The sequence below is a fragment of the Emys orbicularis genome, chromosome 2 (genome assembly GCF_028017835.1).
Source record: "Emys orbicularis isolate rEmyOrb1 chromosome 2, rEmyOrb1.hap1, whole genome shotgun sequence".
Classification (NCBI taxonomy): Eukaryota; Metazoa; Chordata; order Testudines; family Emydidae; genus Emys; species Emys orbicularis.
In genome coordinates, this window is record NC_088684.1 from 81,822,646 (window position 1) to 81,843,700 (window position 21,055).

The 21,055-nt window shown below is 45.6% G+C and overlaps 1 protein-coding gene across 1 annotated transcript in view; it reads right to left on the reverse strand.

Annotated features, from left to right (window-relative positions):
• Positions 1 to 5,816: 5,816 nt before the first annotated feature.
• TTC39C (tetratricopeptide repeat domain 39C) overlaps positions 5,817 to 21,055 on the reverse strand; it is a 69,496-nt gene continuing 54,257 nt past the window's right edge. The window contains exons 12-14 of the mRNA XM_065399543.1: positions 19,373 to 19,477; positions 6,454 to 6,492; positions 5,817 to 5,906 (exon numbers count right to left, since the gene is read on the reverse strand). Coding sequence (XP_065255615.1) covers positions 5,817 to 5,906; positions 6,454 to 6,492; positions 19,373 to 19,477 — 234 coding nt within the window. The remainder of the gene's footprint in view (positions 5,907 to 6,453; positions 6,493 to 19,372; positions 19,478 to 21,055) is intronic.

Consider the following 21,055-nt stretch of genomic DNA (forward strand, 5'->3'; position numbering starts at 1 on the left):
CTGCTGAGCGCGATCTGTGCTCAGAAGTGTGCACGGACTTGTTTGGCTTTTCCCGGTGCTGCAGGTTGCTTGTAGGCATCCCGCAGGAGGTCCACTGCTGATATCGGAGCGGCACGCAGGCTCGGTGCCAATGTTCTTGTCGGCACTGGGGCAGAGCGCGCTGTCGGCACCGGGTCTATTTTCGGTGCCGAGGGGACCGGTGCCGAGGAGACCTTCCCAGCACGGGAAGTCGGGTCCCTGCCTCTGCGCTCCACGGGAGCCATGGCTGAGGTGCCGGCACAGTTGGAGGTGCCTGCCTTTGGCGCTGTCAGCACGGAGGATAAGGATCTCACAGGAGATCCCTTACCCTTGTGAAAGTCTCTGCCCAGAGACAGCTGGGCTTCCTGCCTCTTCGCCTGAGAGGTGAAGCCATGCTCCCAGTTGGTTCGGACCTGGCCGGGGAGCGTGAGGGAGAGAGTTTGCCATTGACTGTCTCCAGAGGTGGCTGTAAAGATTTCTGCATCAGAAGCATTTTCACCCGCAGGTCCCTGTCACAACGAGCCCTGGTTTTGAGGCTCGTACAATGGACACACTTAGCAGGGACGTGTGTCTCGCCGAGGCACTTCAGACAATGTGAGTGTCCATCGGACCTTGGCATAGAGTCTTGACAGGAAGCACATTTCTTGAATCCTGAAGACCCTGGCATTATTGCACTAGGAATGCCAGGGGAGAGTGTCTCAGCGGGAGACAAACTTGAGGAAATTTTTTTTTAAATTAAACTAAGTAACTATTCTAAAGGAAGGGAAACAACTGGGATGTTACTAACTATTTCTATGTTCTTTGTAACTGTTTCCTTCAAGGACCAGGGAAGAGGATAAGCACTGCCCTGAGTCCCTCTTCAGCTGAGGACGGTTGAGAAGGAACTGAGGGGGGCGCGGGATGCACGCGCTCAGGCAGACTCTAAAGCAGTGGCTCTCAAACTTTTTTTTACTGGTGACCCCTTTCACATAGCAAGCCTCTGAGTGCAACCCCCCCCCCTTATAAATTCAGAAAACTTTTTTATATATTTAATACCATTATAAATACTGGAGGCAAAGTGGGGTTTGGGGTGGAGGTTGACAGCTCGCGACCCCCCATGTAATAACCTCTTGACCCCTGAGGGGTTCCGACCCCCAGTTTGAGAACCCCTGCTCTAACGAGACTGCGAGACAGCAGCTGAGTGCGTGCGTCCCAACCAAGTACTGCTACCGAAGATCTCCAATCAACGGCGCCAGGACACACTGTCACCTGGAGTGGAGCACCCACAGGGACAGCACTCAAAGAAGAATTACCAGTTGCCTTTCCCTAAAAGCACTACTATTGGGTACAGTGGTTGAATTAACCTTCAGAGAGAATATAAATTCGTAAATATACTGTTACAGGATTTTGGTCTTTTTTAAAATGGTTGAATTGTTTTTCCAGCGTATCTTGTAAATGCGGTTCACAGATTCATAGATTCCAAGGCCAGAAAGGACCATTGTGGTCATCTAGTCTGACTTCCTGTATAACATGGGCCAGAGAACTTCTCCAAAATAATTGCTAGGGCAGATCTTTTAGAAAAACATCCAATATTGATTTTAAAATGGTCAGTGATGGAGAATCCACCAGAACCTTTAACATTGGAACAATTTACCAATCTACTCTTACCGTTAAAAATTTACATTTTATTTCCAGTCTGAATTTGTCTAGCTTCAACTTCCAGCTCTTGAATTATGTTATAACTTTCTCTGCTAAACTGAAAAGCCCATTATTAAATATTTGTTCTCCATATAAATACTTACAGATTGTAATCAAGTCACCCATTAACCTTCTCTTTGTTAAACTAAATAGACTGAGCTTGTTGAGTCTATCATCATAAGGCATGTTTTCTAATCCTTTAATCATTCTGATGGCTCTTCTCTGAACCCTCTCCAATTTATCAACATCTGTCTTGAATTGTGGGTACCAGAACTGAACACAGTTGTTCAGTGCAGAGTTATTTTTACTATTACATTTGTTTGCTTTGGCACAGATGAAAATTATATAGATACATGCAATTCAGTGGAACTTGGGCAAGTCCCTATGATTTATCAATCAATATACAGAGTACTTGTTTTGCAATGTTTTGATTGTGCATTGGACATAATGGGCTAGAATCAGACCTCTGTTATAAATGGAGTAATCCCATTGATTTAGAGATTTGCACTCTATTCATTTTGATGAGGCTCTGGCCCACAGAGTATACTTAGTTCTTGAAATGATTGATTGGATAACCTTGAAACATTACAATGTGAGGCACTATTGTACAGACTCCTGCTCAAGTTATAACTAAGATAGAAAGGCTGCAATCCCAGCTTTTTGTTTTGTTCAAAACCATTTAAATATTTATCAACAGTTTTCATTACATAATATCTGCTGCATGGAGAATTAGAGGCAAGGTACTGGTATCTTGCTTCTTACTGTTTAAGATTAGTGGAGTCTAGTACATAGGAGGTTCCCAAATTGTGGCCTATGGAGCACTTGGTGGTGGTTCAGGAATAGCTGGCTGGTCAGATGGCACTGGCTGCTGCTTATCTCCAGCTAATAAATCACACTAAAGGCATCTAAACATACATTTTCCTAATATTTTTCCTTGTAGGCAGCTACTACAGTTGCTATAGGGATGTTGTTTTGTGATCATTACTGGAAAGGGAGGTGGTTTGTGCAGTTATTTCATGGACAACCAACCCCTTCACAATCTCTGCATTAAAATATGTGTACTGTATGGTGCTACCAAAACACTGCTTCCCATTTGGAATCTGGAGTATCTACAGAGAGTCAATTTTGGACTAAAAAATGCCCAATAAGCTGTTTAGACAGGACTATGTTCGGAAAATGGGCAGGCAATTCAATACAAGGCTTTGCGAATTTTATTTAAGAACCAAACATGGCCAGAATACAAAACTAGCATCTCAAGTTAGCAAAAGAAGCAATTAATGTGCTCGTTTGAGAGAAAACTGGAGACATTTTTGGAAAATGGAGAAATACTGTGGGTACAGATTTTTTGGGGGGAATAAAATTAAGGTCTTTACAATGAGTGTCAAATCTTCATGTCCATGCCATGACTGAGCTCAATATGTAACCCATTTTCTAAATCAGAAGACTAAAACCATGATGGAAGAACAGAAATTGAGGTAACTGCTGTTAGACAATTCACTAACAGCCAGGAAGTTTATGAATACTTGGCATCTTTGTATTCAGGAAGCCACTGACTAAGGGTAATTTTAAAGAGCAAGAGAACAATCTGGTCCATGTTTTCTTTTAATTTTACTCAACAGAAATATAAAAGTGCAATTTCTGTAAATTAATGACATGTACAGTACACCACAATAAATATTCTTATTTTTGGTGACATCTAAAAATTCTAGTTATTTACTTGAAATGAGTCATAATGAGATAAAAACTGTGTCAACAACCAAAAAAATACCTGACCCAATGAAGATAAAATCTTAAACATATTCACCAGGAAGATGCATATTGCATTATTGCAATTAGACCATGCCTCCGAGCTCTAAAGTATAAAAACTTATTCAAGTTATGTAAAATACAGTTGAGATTGTTCTCATCACAGGCATAATCTAATATAAAAAATAACTGACATTTACAAATAAGGAGATTCTCCTACGAGGGGAGAAAAATACAGAAACAGTTCCACTTCAGTGATGATTTTCTGGACTTCATGGAGAAACTAAAACTTGCACAGAGCTGAGGTGTTGTATGAGTACATAGTGAGACAAGTCTGTTTCCATGCCACTCCAACTCAACAGGCCTGGTGAGAGGAGTAGGCCATTTGGTAAGCCTACTTTCACAATGTGTCTACTATTCATCTGGGGTAGTTGGACCCTTCACATCTCAACACAAAGTGAATGCAGGAGTTGTGTGTCCTGGACAGTATGTTCTTGCATTCAGTTCAAATGGTGTACTACAGGAAATCTGTGGGTAAAGTTGCCTATTTGCTACTTATCCAGAGTGGACTATATTCTTGGTTAAAAACAAAAAGTCAGAAATAAAAAGAAGTCAAGTATATTAAGCTCACTTTTAAACCACAATCAGGGTTCTAAGTAATATACAGTATAAGGTTTCTATCCAATACTTGTTTGAATTGACCAATTCAAATAAGGATTGAACTCACAAAGCCAGAATTTTGTGACTCAGTATTACTGAATCAAACCTAAGGAGAAACATGTTCACTACATGGACTGTAACTAGATCATAAAACAATAAAGCTACATTATAGCCTCTAGGATTCACAAAGTCTTTCTCCTCATCTTGGACTGCAATAAAAAGGGGAGATTGAACTGCTCCTAAGCAAATCCCTAATGGTGGGAATTCAGTATTTCTAGTTAGAAAGCAAAGATTGTTATCCTAATCTTTTCTCCCTGCCTAGTGAATATACAGCATTACTTCCCCCCCCTCCATATCAGGTCTCATTTGAGATGCAACTCCTGAAGCAAACCAGTGCAGGTTAGATGTGGGCAAAATACTACATTTTGGAAACATTCTGCAGAGACAAAATTAGAGAGAGAGAAAGAAATTGAGCTAGGAAACATTTAAAGCAACCTGGCTGGAGCAAAGATAAGGCTTTATGCTAACCATTTCCAAGGAAATCCAGTCATCCGTTATGCAAAGCAACAGAATTTACTACCATTCTGGCCAGGTTTCACATTTTTTGTAAGTAAAATGTATATCTCCATAAAATATTATACTAAAAAGAATGTAACAACATAAAAAGACAGTGACTATTACTGATTGTCAGGTAAACAGATTACAGTATTACTACACTTTTGGCCATGTTTTTAAAGTTATATGGTCGTGGCAAATATTCTTAAGCTGACTGAGGTACATGAATACTTTAAACACCTGAGGTTTAGGAGTACCATATATGGAAGTAAGGGAAGTGATACTATTCAGTAAGACAACCTTACTTAAAAATAAGGGGTTTTAAAAATTACTTTTTAAGGTTACTGCCTTATCTTACAATATTTAGCAACCTAAGTGGAAAAGAATTTGCTAAACTTTGGAACATCTAGCCTAGCAGGCCAATGCACCATGTAGAACATTAAGAACAAAACTACAATGACCCATACAGTAACTAAATGTCAAAAACAAAATATCTGTCTGGAACATACCAGAAGCAGAGAAGCTAAAGATTTTCATAATTTATCACAAATATGGGTGGAAGTTTTCTAAAATATACACACAATATGCATCATCAAGACATTGGATTAACCCAGTAAATATAATGAGCAGACTGGCTATTATCCTGGCTGAACAATTTTCTTCTTTTGTGCCCCTTTTTTTTGTTGGCTGTTGAAGGGAAAAAAAGTTCTGTCCATCTCTGCAAACATACAATTTTCAACAATTATTTATATTGTATTATTTTTCTCAAACACGAGGTTGTTCTCCCTAGAAAACATCTTTTAGACATATTTAAACAGGTAAATGATACCTGTCAAAACTGAGCCAATGTTGTGGTAAATCAGATATGTGCTTATTGTGCAGGTAAGGCTAAGATCAGACTACACATTTTCAGCTTGGCTTAAACTAAACAGAGTTAAAACACAACATCACTTAACCCCCTCTTTCTGTCTGACTTATTTCGTTTTTAATGATTAAGACTGTAATACTTTACTACGTCACACCAACTCTGAACATTCTAGGAAAGTGTCTCTGGCACAGGTGGTTTTCAGAAGAAAAGCCAATCTTCCCAAAAGCTTAACCTCTGCTTTATCTTAAAGTGCGGAAACCGTGGGAAAGAATATGTCAAGACTTCCTGGCTGTCACTGTGGAACCACTTCCCTCAGAGACGCTAAGGCTGCATGTATGCGGACATGCAATCTGTTCTCAAAATCATATCCAGTGAATTCCTCCTGCAACACAAAATACATACAACTATTAACCTCATTGACCTTAGGATGTCAAGGTGACTTGCTGAGGATGCTTAAGAAGTCACTGAGCTACAAAACAGTAACTAGGACAAGGAAAAAGGCTCTTGGAGCTTGAAAATTGCTAATAACCCTCTTCCCTTACCAAAATTAAGCAATGGTGTTGGTAGAGAGATTTCCCCAGCACAGTCCACCAATTAGAAGAAGGTGTAGGAGGTTCCCCTCTACCTCCCAAGTGCAAGCAGAGACCAGTCTACTTCTCTATTAAAGGCTTGCACAGTAACTGGGAAGTTGTATATGTCCAAAAGCTCCAGGAAATCCCAAGCTGCATGCAATGAATAAAAGGAACGACCAGTTCCAGTATATATATATATATATATATATATATATATATATATATATATATATATATATATATATATATATAAAGTTATAGAGCATCGGTGATATACACCAACACTTTAAAACCTGCACCACAAGCTGAACTCTCAAATTCACTTAACAGCAGGATTAGGTTGTGTTGATTTGTTACCTTTGCCTGGAGAAGTAAGATTTTGCCTCTTGGCACAGTCTAGAAAAAGGAGAAGAAAATATCACTTTAGAAGAATGTACACATGGCAGAAAGGTCAAAAAGAATCTTTTAAAGTATAATGGTCAGCCAACAAGAACTAAGGTCTCAACCCTGAAAATACTACTGGGTCTACTGGGACTACTCGTGGTAGTAAACACTCCTAACAAGGTACCTGACTGGTACTGGTACTGGTCCTGCAGTATGTATTTAAAAAAAAACGGTTACTTACCTTCTGTAACTGTTGTTCTTTGAGATGTGTTGTTCACGTCCATTACACATTAGGTGTGCGCGCGCCGCGTGCACGAACGTCGGAAACTTTTCCCTCAGCGGCTCCCGTCGGGCCTGCAGGGTCTCCCCTCCCGCCAGAGCGGCGCCTCGCTCTAGCGTATATATATCCCTGCCGGCCCGACCCTCCCTCGGTTCCTTCTTGCCGGTGACTCCGACAGAGGGGAAGGAGGGTGGGAAGTGTAATGGACGTGAACAACACATCTCGAAGAACAACAGTTACAGAAGGTAAGTAACCGTTTTTTCTTCTTCGAGTGATTGTTCACGTCCATTACACATTAGGTGACTCACAAGCTTACCATTGGAGGAGGGTAGGAGTCAAGGAATAACTGATTGAAGCACAACCCTGCCGACAACCGCATCCTCTCTGGTCTGATGATGGATCGCGTAGTGGGCTGTGAACATATGCACCGACGACCAGGTGGCTGCTTTGCAGATTTCCTGGAGCGGAACCTGTGCCAAGAAGGCCGCCGAGGACGCTTGGGCCCTAGTTGAGTGAGCCCTGATCTCCGGGGCTGGTACGTTGGTGAGCTCGTAGCATGTGCGTATGCAAAGCACAAGCCATGCCGACAAGCGTTGCGTCGAAATAGGTTGGCCTCTGATTCGCTCCGCAACGGCAATAAACAGCTGAGTCGATTTGCGGAATGGCCTGGTGCGGTCTAGATAAAACGCCAAGGCCCGACGGACATCAAGGGTATGCAGGCTGCGGTGGCTTGGGTCCGTATGGGGCTTGGGGAAGAACACCGGTAAACAAATGTCCTGCCCCATATGAAAATGCGTGACCACTTTTGGAAGGAATTTAGGGTGCGGCCTCAGTTGCACCTTATCCTTATAAAAAACTGTATAAGGAGGCTCCGAAGTGAGGGCTCTCAATTCCGATACCCTCCTAGCCGATGTGATGGCCACGAGAAACGCTACCTTCCATGAGAGGTGCAGGAGGGAGCAAGAGGCTAGGGGTTCAAAGGGCGGCCCCATGAGCTTAGTGAGGACCAGGTTGAGGTTCCACGCAGGGACCGGTGGGCGCGAGTAGGGAAACACCCTCTCCAACCCCTTGAGGAATCGGACTACTGTGGGGTTGGAGAACACCGAAACCCCCAACTCCCCAGGGTGGAACGCCGATATGGCAGCCAGATGCACCTTAATTGAGGCGGGGGCGAGCCCTTGATGCTTGAGGCGTAGCAAGTAGTCTAGAATTGATGGGATTGAGGCCTGCAGAGGCCGGATGTGGTGAGGCTCACACCAGTGGGAGAACCGTTTCCATTTGGCAAGGTAGGTCGCTCTTGTGGAGGGCTTTCTACTACCAAGGAGGACTTGCTGGACCTCATGAGAGCACCCGTGCTCCATATCGTTTAGCCAGAGAGAAACCACGCCGTGAGATGTAGCGACGGTAGGTTCGGGTGGAGTAGGCGACCTCGGTCTTGCGTGATGAGGTCGTGATGGAGGGGGAGGGTTATCGGAGTGGTCACGGACAGTTCCAACAGGGACGTGAACCAGTGCTGACGTGGCCACGCCGGGGCGATAAGGATGACTGTCGCCTTGTCCCTGCGGGTTTTGAGGAGGACCCTGTGGATGAACGGGAATGGGGGGAAGGCATACCTCAGGCTCCCGCCCCACGGGATTGCGAAGGCATCTGCCAATGAGCCCGGACTGCGGTTCTGGAATGAACAAAACTGGGGGCATTGGCTGTTGTCCTCGGTGGCGAAGAGATCCACCGGGGGAAACCCCCACCTCCGGAAGATTGAACGCAGGACGTCCTGCCTCAACGTCCACTCGTGCATGCGATAGGACCGGCTGAGGCGGTCCGCTAACCCGTTTTGGACCCCCGGGAGATAAGTCGCTAGTAGGTGGACTGAATGGGCTATGCAGAAGTCCCAGAGGCGGAGTGCCTCGTGACAGAGGGGAGAGGACCGGGACCCGCCCTGCTTGTTTATGTAGAACATGGCGGTAGTGTTGTCCGTCAGAACCGACACGCTGTGGCCTCTTATGGTAGCGTGAAAGGTCTGGCAGGCGAGGCGAACCGCCCTTAGCTCCTTCAGGTTGATATGAAGCAACTTTTCTTCCCTGGACCACAAGCCCTGAGTGCGCAGGTCCCCCAGGTGCGCCCCCCAACCCAGGTCTGACGTGTCTGTTACTAACGTCAGAACGGGCTGCGGGGCGGCGAAAGGGACCCCCGCGCAAACCTGCTGCCGATCGAGCCACCAACGGAGGGCGTTCGACACCCGAGCCGGGATCGTAACGACCAGGTCTAAGGGGTCTCTGTTGGGGCGATATGCTTGGGCCAGCCACAACTGCAGCGGCCTGAGTCTGAGGCGTGCGTGTCCGACTACATGGGTGCAGGCCGCCATGTGCCCCAAGAGTTGTAAGCAACATCTGGCCGTGGTCGTGGGGAATTGCTGGATGGAGCTCACGGCCTTCTGAATGGCCAGGAACCTCGATACGGGAAGACTCGCCCGTGCCGTCACTGAGTCCAGGACTGCCCCTATGAAGTCCAGCCTCTGCGTGGGGACCAGTGATGACTTGGGTACATTGACCAGTAGACCGAGTTCGTGGAACACCTGTAGCGTCAATGTCACATGGGAGCGAACCTCGGCCTCCGACCGGCCCGCTAGGAGCCAGTCGTCCAAGTATGGGTAGACGCGCATCCTTCTTTTTCGAAGAAAGGCTGCTACCACGGACATGCATTTCGTGAATACGCGCGGGGCTGTTGCCAGGCCGAAGGGCAAAACTGTAAATTGGAAATGGCGCTGGTTGATAGTGAAGCGCCGGAACCGCCGGTGGGCCGGGCGGATGGCGATGTGAAAGTAGGCATCTTTCATATCGAGGGCAGCGTACCAATCCCCCGGATCCAGGGATGGAATGATGGTACCAAGGGAGACCATACGGAAACGTGGTTTGAGCAAGTACTTGTTTAGCTTGCGTAGGTCCAGGATAGGACGGAGGCCCCCTTTCGCTTTGGGAATGAGGAAGTATCTTGAATAGAACCCTTTCCCCTTGAGGTCCGGAGGAACCTCTTCCACCGCTCCTACTGCGAGGAGGGTCTGTACCTCCTGCAAGAGGAGTTGCTCGTGAGAGGGGTCCCTGAAGAGGGATGGGGGTGGGGGGTGGGAGGGAGGGGGCGAGGAGAACTGAAGGGTGTAGCCTGCCTCCACCGTGCGTAGGACCCAGCGGTCCGATGTTATACGTGACCAAGCACGGTAAAAATGGGACAGGCGGTCCCTGAAACACAGGGGGGGATCTGGAATAGAGGTTGGTACACTGTCCTCGATCGCAGCTTCAAAACCCTTGTTTGTTTCCCGGCTGCGGTTTGTTTTGGCCCTGATTTTGGCCTTGGTTATGCGTGTTGTTGCGCCTACGCCTGTTATCCCTGCCCCTCCTGCGGTACGGTTCCTGTCTAGGACGAGGGTGGTACTGCCTCTGCGGAGGTTGGGGCTTGAAGGGCTTCCTCTGCGTCACTGGGGTGTGCATCCCCAACGACTTGAGGGTAGCTCGAGAGTCCTTGAGGCTATGTAGTCTGGCGTCCGTTTGGTCCGAAAACAAGCCTGAACCCTCGAACGGAAGGTCTTGGAGGGTGTTTTGCACCTCTGGGGGAAGGCCGGAAGCCTGCAGCCATGCCGAGCGTCTCATTACCACTCCTGACGCGATTGTCCTAGCGGCTGCGTCAGCGGAGTCAAGTGAGGCCTGTAAGGAGGTTTTGGCTACCGCCTTCCCTTCATCTACTATGGCAGCAAACTCGGGTTGCGAGCCCTGAGGCAAGGCTTCCTTGAACTTGGACAAGGATGCCCAGGAGTTGAAATTGTGCCTGTTCAGGATCGCTTGTTGGTTCGCGATCCGCAGCTGGAGGCCTCCGGACGAGTAGACCTTTCTCCCAAATAAGTCCAAGTGTTTTGCCTCCTTGGCCTTGGGGGCCGGGGCCTGTTGGCCATGTCGCTCCCGGTCGTTGACCGCAGAGACGACCAGCGAACATGCGGTTGGATGGGAGAATAGGAAATCAAACCCCTTGGATGGGGCAAAGTATTTCCTCTCTACGCCCTTTGCGGTAGGCGCCGTGGAGGCTGGTGTTTGCCATACAGTCTTATAATTAGATTGGACCGTTTTTATGAGCGGGAGTGCGATCCTGGAGGGGCCCTCCGGGCTTAGAATGTCGACCATAGGGTCTTCCTGCTCGACAGTTTCCTCTGCCTGCAACCCCAAATTGAGGGCTACTCGGCGGAGCAGGTCCTGGTGTGCCCGATGGTCAATCGGGGGAGGACCGGACACTGTTGTGCCCGCCACGGCTTCGTCTGGTGAGGAGGAGGAGGTCATGGCCTTTTGTGCGTCCTCTTCCTCCTGCAACTCCTCATCAGCAGGGTGCTCCTCCGGAGTGCGTTCCCTGACGTGGGCCTGGGACGGTGCCGGGCTCGGTGCCGAGTCAGCCCTTTCCCTTTCTGGCGGCCTGGAGACCGTGGCCTCTTTGCGGGAGGGTGGGCGCCACCGTGGGGAGCGGGACCGGTGTCCTGAGGGGCCTGATCTCGAGGTCCTGGACGGGGGGCCTTGTTGGTGGTAGGCCCAAGGGGTCCAGAATGGCCATTGCCCTGGGTGGCCCCATTGTGGTTGCCAAGAGGCTTCGTGCTCCCTACTGGCCTGCGCTCTGTGGGCATATTTGCTGGAATGGCCCGAGTCCACCTCCGAAACTATGGACGGTGATCTAGAGGGCCACGGCGGTGCCGTGGAGCGGTGACGGTCCGGGGTCGGAGAGCGGTGCCTTCGTGACCGGGTGTAGCGCCGTGCTGACCTGGACCTGGATCGGTACCGGTGGCCCCGGGACCGGGAACGGCTGCGGGAGGACGGTCTCAGGGATCGCGCAACCGAAACGTCCCGGTGCCTGCTCGAGCAGGGCTGCTGGGTCGGTGTCTCGCGCCTGTTGGGGCCCGACGGTTGTGCGGCCCGCTGCGTGGAGGGAAGCCGGGAGTCCACCGAGGCGGAGCTCGACCGGGATCGGCGCCGCGAACGGTGCCGAGATGGCGACCGTGATGGGCGCATCATCGCCGGCTTGCCTTTGGATGGCAGTCTCGGCGGAATGTCCTTAGCGCGGAGGGTGCCTTCAGTGGACAATTCAATGAGGTCCTTTGCTGCCTCAAATGTGTCCGGGGTGGAGGGCTGTTCCAACAGTTCCTCCAGCCCTTCCTCCTCACTCGACGCGCCTATCCCGGGGCTCGACGGGCCTTTCTGCGCCGGAGCCACTGGCACCGGGATCTGTGCTGGGACCGCAACGGCCTTAGTAGCACTTGCAGTCTTCGCGGGTGCTACCCTCTTATGCGGGGAGTGTCCTCGGGCCTTGGGTTGGCCCTTCGACTTAGCCGGCGAAGAGGACCGGTGCCGGAGGTGTTCCCTCCGAGTCGGTGCCACAGACTTAGGTTGCCCCGCCGGCGTCGGATCACGAACCGATGCCGGGGCACTCCGCACCGAGGTTGACGGTGCCGTTGAAGTGGAGGGCTGTAACGCCGACTCCATGAGCAGCTGCTTAAGGCGAAAGTCTCTCTCTTTCTTAGTCCTGGGCTTGAAAGCCTTACAGATCTTGCAGCGCTCCTTTTGGTGTGCTTCCCCCAGGCAACCGAGACACGAGTCGTGTGGATCGCTCAATGGCATAGGCTTGCGGCACGTGGCACAAGCCTTGAAGCCTTGAGCGTGCGGCATGCCCCGCCGCCCAGGGCCGGTGCCGGGGTTGGCCAAACACCTAACACAAAGAAGTTTAAGTCTTTGTAAAGAACTGATAACTGCTAGCTTAACACTAACTACTAACGACCTGATAACTGTAACACTAATTACTATGCTAAGGGACACTCTCAGATGAGAGACAGTTGTTCCAACGTCGCCACGGACGGTAAGAAGGAACTGAGGGAGGGTCGGGCCGGCAGGGATATATGTACGCTAGAGCGAGGCGCTGCTCTGGCGGGAGGGGAGACCCTGCGGGAAAAGTTTCCGACGTTCGTGCACGCGGCGCGCGCACACCTAATGTGTAATGGACGTGAACAATCACTCGAAGAAGAAACAACACATATATATTATGAATATATATGAATATGAGAGAGAGAGAGAGAGAGAGAGAGCGCTATAAGCACTACAGTGAGCTACCATATACAGTGAAAACACTAAAGTTATAGGCAAACTAAAGTTTAAGAATAGTGAATTTACTCTTTTGACCAATTCAACTTGCAAAACACATCAATTATACACTGAGATTTCTGAAGAGTTTCAACTTTTTTTCTTATCTGTTTGAGTTTACTCATTTGAACCTCCTCTTTAGAAATACTAAAAGATTTCCATACTTCATACAACTTGCCCTTCTGCAATAATAATCATCGGATAAAGATAGACCTTTTTAGAATGATTTGGAAGAGAAAAGAGAATATTTTGTTTTTCAATAATGAGCTATTTTTCTTGACATAGCAAAGGTTACTCAAGCCTGTACGAAAAATTTGATATTTTCAACTGAACTTTTATTACTGGATTTGAAGGTGTCTACTCTATTCCCCAGTAAGATGCATATGATTTTTTTTATTTTAAATCTTCTACAAGTATGCCAACAAAGGATAAAAAAAGATACTGAGAAAGATGAGTGATTCAAATGAGTATATTACTCCATTTTTTCTGAATATAAATACCTTAAATATTTGTAGTTTTTATTTCTAAATGGTATAGCTACATTCAAAAGTGTATAAAATATTACCCATAAAGTCTGTGTTTTGCACAAACGGATCTTAGTCTCTTATATAGCATCTACCACGACGGTATCGAAGGGCTTAATGAATGGAAGAGTTTAAAAATAATGAAGTTAATTCAGATGAAATGCTGATCTCAGATAAATATGAATAACTTCAAATTAAATTGAAGTACTTTTTTATTAAAAGTCATGATTTTTATGATGAAAATGCAAATCAGTATCTGTATCTTTCATTCATTAACTTCAGTATGTTTAATCCTTTTCTTCTATGCCCCAAGTTAATTTCCAGAGTTTTTTATTTGTACAAGATCTAAAACTCTGAGAATCATATTGTAACTAAAGATGATCCACACTGATGGGATATGCATACCCCTGGACTGTGAACTCTATCTTCTAGAAAGCACTGTATGTTGGGATCCACTCACCCCCATGCCCAGTTTTGATGGTATAAAATGGTGAGCAGCCCCAATCATCAATCAGTTACTTCCTCTAATTCACAAATCTCTTTACAAGAGACTCCAAAAAAGTAGGAAGGTGACAAAGATGTATGTATTACATCAAAAAAAAAAAAAAATACATTAAAAACATTAGGGTTGAAAGCTCTCAAAAGTTAGTCCTGTGCACTGAATGATACAGGGGTCCTGTGGAAGAAATAATATGTGATCATATAATTTAAAACTATATCATAATTAGGCTTGGAAGGATTAGATTTTTATTTGTAAATGTCAATTTTACCATACCCACGCAAACGGATAATAAATATTTCCATTGATAATCAAATTTCAGATAGGCAAAGTAAGAAAAATGCTGGTTGAGACCTTATTAAAGTTTGATTTGAGGATATTTACTTTGAATATTTTGATGTTATGCTGACAATTTGTGTTTTAACAGTTATAAAGCTTTAACTTTTTGAATCTCAACGTTCACAGTCATAAAATTGTCCGACTCTTATTTTCTGACAACCCCACATACTTTCCCAAAAATTAAAATTAAAAAAAGATAAAAATGGAAAAAAATGCTTTAAACCCATTGTGATGTTGCAGTCTATATAATTTTATAAAAATATGCTAATGAGTGAATATAATGTAACTGGAATATGCTTCATGCAAAAGGTCTCTTGTAAGGTATCATTACAAAGCCTATAATCTACTGAGTGTGATCATCCCATTTGTATAAATGTATCACTCTTGTATCTGAAACTAGAAATATGAAATATAATCTGAGGGCCTATTGTAATTATGCAAAGTGTGGGCCATTAATGGTGGTTTGGAATCTTGATGACTCTCATTAACCAGGACAATTGTCTGCAGATGGGTGTATTTTACCTGTAAGTCTTCCTGTATACGTGTGTGCTGGCAAGTGGGCATTGAAGTCTTGCAGTGACATGTGATCATGTCACCTGAACTGGAATCCATCTTTAACCTGGTGTCTTTCCATTGAGAAGGAGGGGGTGGGAGCCCAGAGAGGGACAAAGGATTCCTGCCTTATGCAAGAGATATATAAAGGGGTGGAACAGAACAAAGGGAGGAGAGGAGCCATCATGAAGAATCCCCTAACTACCACCTGAGCTGGAACAAGAGCTGTACCAGGGGAAAGAATTGTGCCCAGGCCTGAAAGGTGTCCAATCTGAGGAAAAAACTTACTGAAGCATCTCTGAGGGTGAGATTATCTGTATTCAGTTTGATTAGACATAGATTTGCACATCTTATTTTATTTTGCTTGGTGACTTACTTTGTTCTGTCTGTTACTACTTGGAACCACTTAAATCCTACTTTCTGTATTTAATAAAATCACTTTTTACTTATTAATTAACTCAGAGTATGTATTAATACCTGGAGGAGCAAACAACTGTGCATATCTCTCTATCAGTGTTATAGAGGGCGAACAATTTATGAGTTTACTCGGCATAAGCTTTATACAGGGTAAAACAGATTTATTTGGGTTTAGACCCCATTGGGAGTTGGGCATCTGGGTGTTAAAGACAGGAACACTTTTGTTAGCTGCTTTCAGGTAAACCTGCAGCTTTGGGGCAAGTAATTCAGATCCTGGGTCTGTGTTGGAGCAGACGGGCGTGTCTGACTCAGCAAGACAGGGTGCTGGGATCCCGAGCTGGCAGGGAAAGCAGGGGTAGGAGTAGTCTTGGCACATCGGGTAGCAGCCCCCTAAGGGGGGGGGGGTTCTGTGATCTAACCCGTCACGCCCATAATTTTGAATTACTGTGAAAATTTAAATAGATAAAAATCTAAAATAATGCTTAAAATAAACATTGATATTATTTGTCAAAATATAAAAATATAAAAACCAAATTCTGCAAAGCCTAATCATAATTCATAGACATGGGAAGGGGGTTCACAGATAATCATAAATCCAACATTTCTTAACTGCTGAATTCTTTACTTTGCAACTTTTTTAACACATTAAAAAACCCAACCCTAAGTTATTTGTAAAACTGAAAAAAACAAAAATTTCATCATATTCACTCCCCACATAGGTCACCAGCAGGGATGGGATCTGTAGATCCATAGCACAGTCCTCTACTACTTGGGCTAAAAGAGTAACTGGTAACAAGTTATCTTTTATGTGGACCCTCCACTGGAGGGGGATAAAAACACACATACTTTGCCTGAGTTTCATAGCTATTTGCTAGACAGCAAAGGAATGTCAAGACTCAGAGTGACTGGGTTCATTTCCAGGTTCTGAAGGAGAGTGTACTCAAGAAGTTACAGACCCCTGCCTTTCGCAGCCTCTCCCTGTTCCCCTCTATTCATACTTCATCTGCTGCTCATATTGGCAGCTATAAAAAATTAAAAAAAAACCATAACAAATGTAAGAAAAAGGAAGTTGATAGTAATGAATATAAATTGGAAGTCAGGATGATAAGGAGGTTTTTAAAAATATATTAGGAACAAAAAGAATCCGGACAATGGTACTGGTCCATTACTATATGGAAATGGTAGAAGTGTTCAATAAATATTTCTGTTCTGTATTTGGGGAAAATATAGATGATGTAGTCTCATCATATAGTGATGATAACACCCTTTCCATTCCACTAGTTTCTTCGGAGATATTAAACAGAAACTACTCAAGTTAGACATTTTTAGACAAGCAGGCCCAAATAAATTGCATCCAAGAATTTTAAAATAACAGGTTAAGGAGCTCACTTGACCTTTAATGCTGATTTTCAATAATTCTTGAAACACAGGGGACATTCTAGAAGACTGTAAGGAAGCTAATATTGTGCCAATTTTTAAAAAGGGTAAACGGGATGACCCAGGTAATTATAGGTCTGTCAGTCTGACGTTGATCCCAGGCAAGATAATGGAGCGGCTGATAAGGGACTCGATTAATAAAGAATTAAAGGAGGGCAATATGGTTAATGCAATTCAAAGTGGGTTTATGGAAAAAAGGTTCCGTCAAACTCAACTGATATTTTTTATGAGATTATCTTTATCAACCACATTTGTAGTGTGGATGTAATGTACTTAGACTTTTCTAAAGTGTTTGACTTGGTACCACATGACTTTTGATTAAAAAACTAGAATGATATAAAATTAACATTAAAATATTAAAAAACTGGCTAACTGATAGGTCTCAAAATGCAATTGTAAACAGTGAATTGTCATCAAGCAGGTGTGTTTCGTGGGTGGGGGGGTGTCTTGCAGGGATCAGTTCTTGGCCCTATACTATTTAATATTTTTATCAATACCTGGAAGAAAACATAAAATCATCACTGATAGTGCAGATGACACAAACAGTGGGGGAGTGGTAAATAATGAAGAGGAGATGTCACTGATTCAGAGCAATCTGTATCGCTTGGTAAACTGCAAGCAATATGCAAACAATGTGTGTTTTAATACCGCTACATGTAAATACTGTATATACATCTAAGAACAAAGAACACAGGCCATACTTATATGATAGGAGAACTATCTTAGGAAGCAGTGATTCTGAAAAAGATTTGAGAACATGATGGATAATCAGCTGAACATGAGCTCCCAGTGTGATACTGTGGCCAAAAAAGCTAATGTAATCCTGAGAAACAAAAGGGGAATCTCAAGTAGGAGTAGGGAGGTTATTTGACCTCTGTATTTGGCACTAGTGACCTGCTGCTGGAACACTATCCGGTTCTGGTGCTCACAATTCCAGAAGGATGATGAAAAACTGGAGAGGGTTCAGAGAAGAGCCATCAGAATGATTAAAGGATTAGAAAACATACCTTCCAGTGACAGACTAAAAGAGCTCAAACTATTTAGTTTAACAAAGAGAAGGTTAAGGGATTACTTGACTACAGTTTGTAAGTATCTACACGTGTAACAAATATTTAATAATGGGCTCTTCAATCTAGCAGGGAAATGTATAACATGATCCAATGGCAGGAAGTTGAAGCTAGACAAATTCAGACTAGAAATAAGGCATACATTTTTGACAGTGATAGTAATTAACCACTGGAACAATGCACCAAGGGTTGCGGAACATTCTCCATCACTGACAATTTTTAACTCAAGATTGGATGTTTCTACAAGTAAAAACTGTGAGAAAGACTGAAACCCATACATCAGAAGGCAGAAAGCAGAGAAGTCAGTCTGAGTGGATTTTCAGTATGTTCCAAACTTGCTGCATCTTCAGTACTCAAGAGGAGCTTTTATACCTTGTGCCATGAGATAGGGGAATGGGTGTTCCCAATAAAAACAGCTTTCCAGAAGATTCTGAGCTCATGAGCCAGGCATGTATTTATCCATAGGCGCGGGAATTAGGGGTGCGGGGGGTGCTGCAGCACCCCCAGGTTTCGTGCAGGGTCCCGGCTGCTGCCGGCCCCGCACCCAGGGCTCTGCTCCCAGCCCCTCGCCCGTGGTCCCGGTGCTGCCAGCCCCGTGCCCGAGGCTCTGCTCCCGGCCCCGCTCCTGTGGTCCCAGTGCTGCCAGCCCCGTGCCCGGGACTCTGCTCCCGGCCCCAGCTGTGGTTACAGCCTCAGCCCCCTTACTCTTGTCCATGTCCCCCCAATCCTGGCCCCAGCTCTGGGGCGAGGGGGCACAGACGGGTAAGGGATGTGTGAAGTAAAAAGTTTAGGGAGCACTGGCTTTCAGCACCCCCACTGTAAAAAATATTCCAGCGTCACTGTACTTATCCCAAGAGTGGGGAATATATATAGGGAATCTTTAAAGATGTTTATTTTGACACAGAACTAATTAAGCTCGCCAATATTCTTGCTTCAATAATTTTTGTTGTTGTTTATGTGATTTTCTTTTCTTTTTAAACTTTAGCTATAAAATAGACAGGGACTTGGAGTGGTTCTGCTGAGCTTATTGCTAGAGAGTGTCACCAGCTGGTGGCCAGGAATGAAATGTTTCAGTGCCGCTGCCTTGGACAGTCTCAGATCCATATTTATTATATAAATATGTAAAAATGAGCAGTAATGAAACCAATCATTATTATACCATCACAGGTACGCACAAAGCCCCTGCAAATGTCACAGTGTAAACTTTGTATGATGTAGGCTACTCTCTACAGTAGGATATCGCCACGTAGACAATAATACACTATCACACTAAAGACACAAAACTAAAGGGACTCTTTATACACCGGTGGAAAAGTAATTAAAATTAACTCCTATACCTGATAACTTGTAAAATAACACATTTTCATTGTCTATTTAGAGTGGTCACAGTTGACCCCTTTTCCACTTCCAAAAATCATAGAATCATAAATTATTAGGGTTGGAAGGGACCTCAGGAGATCACCTAGTCCAACCCCCTGGTCAAAGCAGGATCAATCCCCAACTAAATCCCCAAATGGCCCCCTCAAGGATTGAACTCACAACCCTTGGTTTAGCAGGCCAATGCTCAAACCGCTGAGCTATTCCTCCCCCCACGGATGTAAGATGTACTCTACTGTTACCTCTGGATTGTCTAACAAAAGACAGCCGAGTTCATAGCAAGCATATGGCTGAATGTATAAGTTGTTTTGACGGCACAGTTCATCTTTAACAGCTCGCTGAAAGAACTGTAAGAGAAAAATCAATGTTTATACATCAAAAAGAGTAGTCTCTCGTTTGTTTTGGAAAACTAAATAAGCAGCACCCTCAACATCAAGCACCACAAGCCAACTCCAAAATCATAATCTGAATGGAGCAACATTTCCTATGTCTTAAAGAATCCTTAACAGCAGTGATCATATGAATTCATGTCAGCATCTGCTGTTAGAGAAAAATGTTAGGTCTGTGTCCAAAAAATTTATGAATTGATCCAAAGATTTTATATCTTTAGCTGAAAAAAAATTACAGGTTTAACATGGTTCTTTAACAATTGGCGGTCATGGATACAGATTCTTTACAATAAATTGGACAGAATTAGAAATAAGAGTTCACCAACCATCACCTCCTTCATTGTCTTTGTGTGAATTGGGTTCCATTAGCAAAAATAAAACAAGTTCAAAGAATTCGGTGATTGCAGAACAAATTCCAATTCCATCTACATTAAAAAGGGATCTTTGAAATTTGCTAATACACAGAACCATCTTTCTTTTCAATTTTCCATTAGCTCTAGAGCAGTGGTCTCCAAAGTGGGGTGCGCGCACCACAGGAGGTGCGCAAGAGGATCCTTGGTGGTGTGCGGCAGGAGGAGCGCTTTTTTTTTGCGCTTCGTCAGGCGGGAGTCCGAGTGGCTTTTTTTTTTTTTTTTTTCCTGCTGCTTTGGCAAAAATGGTAGAGCCGGCGCGGCAGGGGGTGCGTGCTCAAAATTTTTTTACTGATAGGGGTGCGTGATCAAAGAAGTTTGGAGACCACTGCTCTAGTGTAAGGGTGTTCAAACTCAGTCCAACTGAGAGAGCTGCATTGGCAGATAGCAAAAGCCTGAGGGATGCCCTAAATTTGTACAGATTGCAGCCACTCAATTTGGAAGTGTGATCCACAGAACCCATAATGTAATACAGGGATGGGCAAACTTTTTGGCCCGAGGGCCACATTGGGGTTGCAAAACTGGATGGAGGGCCGGGTAGGGAAGGCAGTGCCTCCCCAAACAGACTGGTCCCCGCCCCTTATCCACCCCCTCCCACTTCCCGCCTTCCTCAGAACCCCCAACCCATCCAACCCCTCCGCTCCTTGTTCCCTAACTGCCCCCTCCCAGAACCCCCCGCCCCTGAGACCCCGCCCCCTATCCAACCCCCCTGCTCCCAGTCCCCTGACTGCCCTGACCCCATCCACACCCCCGCCCCCTGACAGGCCTCTTGGGACCCCACGCCTATCCAACCCCCCTGTCCCGACCACCACCCCCAGAACCTCCGCCCCCCACTCCCTGTCCCCTGACTGCCCCCCAGAGCCATCCGCCCCTTATACAACCCCCTGGACCACTTACCATGCTGAGCAGAGCATGCAGAGCAACATGTTTGGCTGCCACACCGGCCGGAGCCAGACACGCTGCCGCTCTGCTTGGCAGGAGCGCGCAGCTCCGCCGCCCAGAGTGCTGCCCACACGGCTCTGCAGGGGAGGGGGGGACAGCGGGGGAGGGGGCTAACCTCCCTGGCCGGGAGCTCAGGGGCCGGGCAGGACGGTCCTGTGCCCACCTCTGACTCAAGGTCCTGCTT